Source organism: Solanum pennellii, chromosome 3, assembly GCF_001406875.1.
Source record: "Solanum pennellii chromosome 3, SPENNV200".
NCBI lineage: Eukaryota > Viridiplantae > Streptophyta > Magnoliopsida > Solanales > Solanaceae > Solanum > Solanum pennellii.
The window spans coordinates 8935488-8938929 of NC_028639.1; the positions used below are offsets into that span (position 1 = coordinate 8935488).

A 3442-nucleotide genomic window follows, 5' to 3' on the forward strand; every position below is an offset into this window, starting at 1 on the left:
ATTTGCCATCCCCGAAAAATAAGACCAAAGTCATGAGTCTACTTGGAAGGTTGAACTACATCAGCAGGTTTATTGCTCAACTCACAACCACATGTGAGCCCATTTTCAAACTTCTGAAGAAGGATGCTGCTGTCAGATGGACAGAAGATTGTCAACGAGATTTTGAAAAAATCAAGGAGTATTTGTCCAACCCCCCCGTGTTGGTATCGTCTGAACCTGACAGGCCTCTCTTTCTATATCTTTCAGTAACAGATAATTCTTTTGCGTGTATTCTTGGTCAACATGATGCTACAGGAAGGAAGGAGCAGGCTATCTACTACTTGAGCAAGAACTAGTTATGAGGTCAAGTAAACCCTTTTGGAAAGGACGTGTTGCGCCCTAACTTGGGTAGCTCAAAAGTTAAGGCATTACTTACTGTCCAACACAACTTACCTCATATCAAGGATGAATCCTTTTAAGTACATCTTTTAGAAGCCAATGCCAACTGGCAGACTCGCGAAATGGCAAATTTTGCTCACTGAATTTTACATTATATATGTCACTCGCACTGCAATGAAAGCCCAAGCTTTGGCAAACCACTTGGCAGAGAACCCAGTCGATGGTGATTACAAACCATTGGATACATATTTTCCAGATGAAGAGATTAACTCAATTGAGGAAGTAGGTTCAAATGGAAATCAAGCCTGGCAATTGTACTTTGATGGAGCAACCAACACAAAAGGCACGGGGATTGGGGCAATTTTAATATCGCCCACAGGGCAACATTACCCTGCAACAGCTCAACTTCGTTTCTTTTGTACAAATAACACGACTGAGTATGAAGCTTGCATCATGGGTCTAAATATGGCAATATATTTGGGTGTGCAAGAATTAATTGTGTTGGGAGATTCTGGTTTGCTTATCCGACAAGCTCAAGGCGAATGGAAAACTAGAGACCTCAAGATCCTTCCATACAGACAATATGTGGAAGATATTAGCAAAAGGTTCATGTGCATTGAGTTTAGATACATCCCCAGGTTTCATAATTATTTGGCCGATGCCTTGGCTACTTTGGCCTCAATGCTTCCCTATCCTCGAAACACCTACATCACCCCATTAAAGATTCAAGTTCGGGACCAACATGGCTATTGTAATACAGTGGAAGCAGAACCTGATGGGGAGCCATGGTACTCAGATATCAAGAATTTTTTGAAGACAGGGAGATGCCCCGAACATGCCAACAGAAGCCAAAAAAGAACTATTAGATGTCTGGCTATTGGTTTCTTTTTGAGCGGGGATGTTTTGTATAAACGAATTCCGGATCTAAATTTATTGAGATGCGTTGATGCTGAAGAAGCCGAGAAAATTATGAATGAAGTGCACGCTGGGGTATGTGGACCACACATGAATGGATATGTCCTTGCAAAAAAGATACTCTGGGCGGGGTATTATTGGCTTACCATGGAAAGGGATTGCTTTCACTTTGTGAAAAAATGTCATCAATGTCAAATCCATGGTGATCTTATTCATTCACCTCATTCAGAGTTGCACCCCATTGCTTCTCCTGGGCCCTTTGTTGCATGGGGAATGGATGTAATCGGACCAATTGAGCCAAAAGCCTATAATGGACATCGATTCATTTTGGTTGCAATTGATTACTTCACCAAATGGGTGGAGGCGATAACTTTCAAAGCAGTCACTAAGAAGGCGTTCATGGTTTTGTTCATTCAAACATTATTTGTCGATTTGGTATCCCAAGAGCTATCATCACAGATAATGCTGCAAACCTCAATAGTAATATGATGAAGGAGGTATGCGAGCAGTTCAAAATTTTGCACCACAATTCTACTCCATACCGACCAAAAGCCAATGGAGCTGTGGAGGCAGCCAACAAGAATATCAAAAAGATTCTCAGAAGTGGTTCAAGGCACTAGACAATGGCATGAGAAGCTGCCTTTTGAACTTTTAGGATATCGCACAACAGTGCGCACCTCGATTGGTGCAACTCCTTATTTGCTGGTGTATGGAACTGAGGCTGTGATTCCAGCGGAAGTCGAAATTCCATCTCTTCGAATTATTGTCGAGGCTGAAATTGAAGATACTGAATGGGTCAAAAACCGACTAGAGCAACTCACATTAATAGACGAAAAACGATTGACGGTTGTCTGTTTTGGTCAGCTTTATCAGCAAAGGATGGCTCGTGCATACAACAAAAAGGTGCACCCAAGACACTTTGAAGTAGGTTAACTGGTCTTAAAGCGCATTCTCCCGCACCTAGAAGAAGCCAAGGGAAAGTTTGCCTCAAATTGGCAAGGTCCATATCTTATCAAGGAAGTATTGTCCAAAGGAGCCCTGCACCTTACTGATGTGGAAGGAAAAATCACGGGCATAATTGTTAATGCAGATTCAGTCAAAAGATACTACATCTAATGCATTCTATGGTTCTGCGACAAGTTTGGGGTTGAAAGAACAAAGGCACCTCTTCAAAAAAAATCTCTCATTGAAAAATTTGAACTATGTTTTAATTGATTCCAAAAGGATAAGTAGGCAACCCTTTAGGGGTTCGGTCATATAAAAAAAATCAGTTTTCCAGTATTTACAGAAAACTGGGGCAGTTTTTTATTTTTTTTTATATAGAATAATGTCAGATTGTAATTCTGTTTATTCTGGCAACCGACTTTTTGATCAAATCTGAAAATGATATTGATCATCAAAGGCAACATCGAAAAAAAAAGAAAAAAAATTATGAGTGAAAACCCTTGGGGGTACCATAAGTAAGTAAAAATAAAAAATAAAAAAAAATGAGAGAGTCTTATCGGTGAAAACCTTCATAGGCATCATAAGACGAAAAAATAATAATAAAATCTTATAGGTGAAAATACTACGGGCACCTTGATACGCTCAAACTTACTTCTCAAATAAGAAGTAAAGCGGTCGTGTCAAGTAAATAACCCAACTAGTGAGATTGGGATCGTTCCCACGAGGAAAATAGTTTAGACTTAACTTTAACCTATTATTACTATTGTTCGGTCGATTACTTCCTTGGAAAGCAAAAACAATAAAAGGGGGGTTTCTATTTCTAAATGAATGAAAATAACTAACGAAATTGAAAGAGACACTTAACAGCTTTGAATGTTGGAGTTTAATCAATTCATCAAAGTAACTAGGGTTTACGTGTTCCCCACAGGTTCATAACTTGATAATTCTAACTATAACAATTCTTTCTTAGTATCTTGCATGCAAAGTGATAAGTTATGTATTTCTAAATCCTTGGTCCGGCATCTAGAAAATCTCACTCCGCACCTTGGTCCGGCTACGTGTGTTGCTATCCTAACCCTTATCTTTACCTCATATTAAGCATCGTATTCGATATTTGACTAAGTTATTACCTCGTACCAATCAATACTAGCCTATTAGATAGTATACACTAAATCTATGTTGATAATTCTTTTCCTATTATCTA

At 39.1% G+C, this 3442-nt stretch overlaps 1 protein-coding gene across 1 annotated transcript; it reads left to right on the forward strand.

Annotated features, from left to right (window-relative positions):
* The first annotated feature begins 477 nt into the window (after window positions 1-477).
* Window positions 478-1782, forward strand: LOC107013172. Its single transcript, XM_027915367.1, has one exon. The coding sequence runs from the start codon at window positions 478-480 to the stop codon at window positions 1780-1782; it is 1305 nt and encodes a 434-aa protein (XP_027771168.1).
* Window positions 1783-3442: the final 1660 nt, after the last annotated feature.

Bases quoted from the DNA above. Each gene is read 5' to 3' on its own strand.
- LOC107013172 (XM_027915367.1), top strand. From the start codon at position 478: ATGCCAACTGGCAGACTCGCGAAATGGCAAATTTTGCTCACTGAATTT.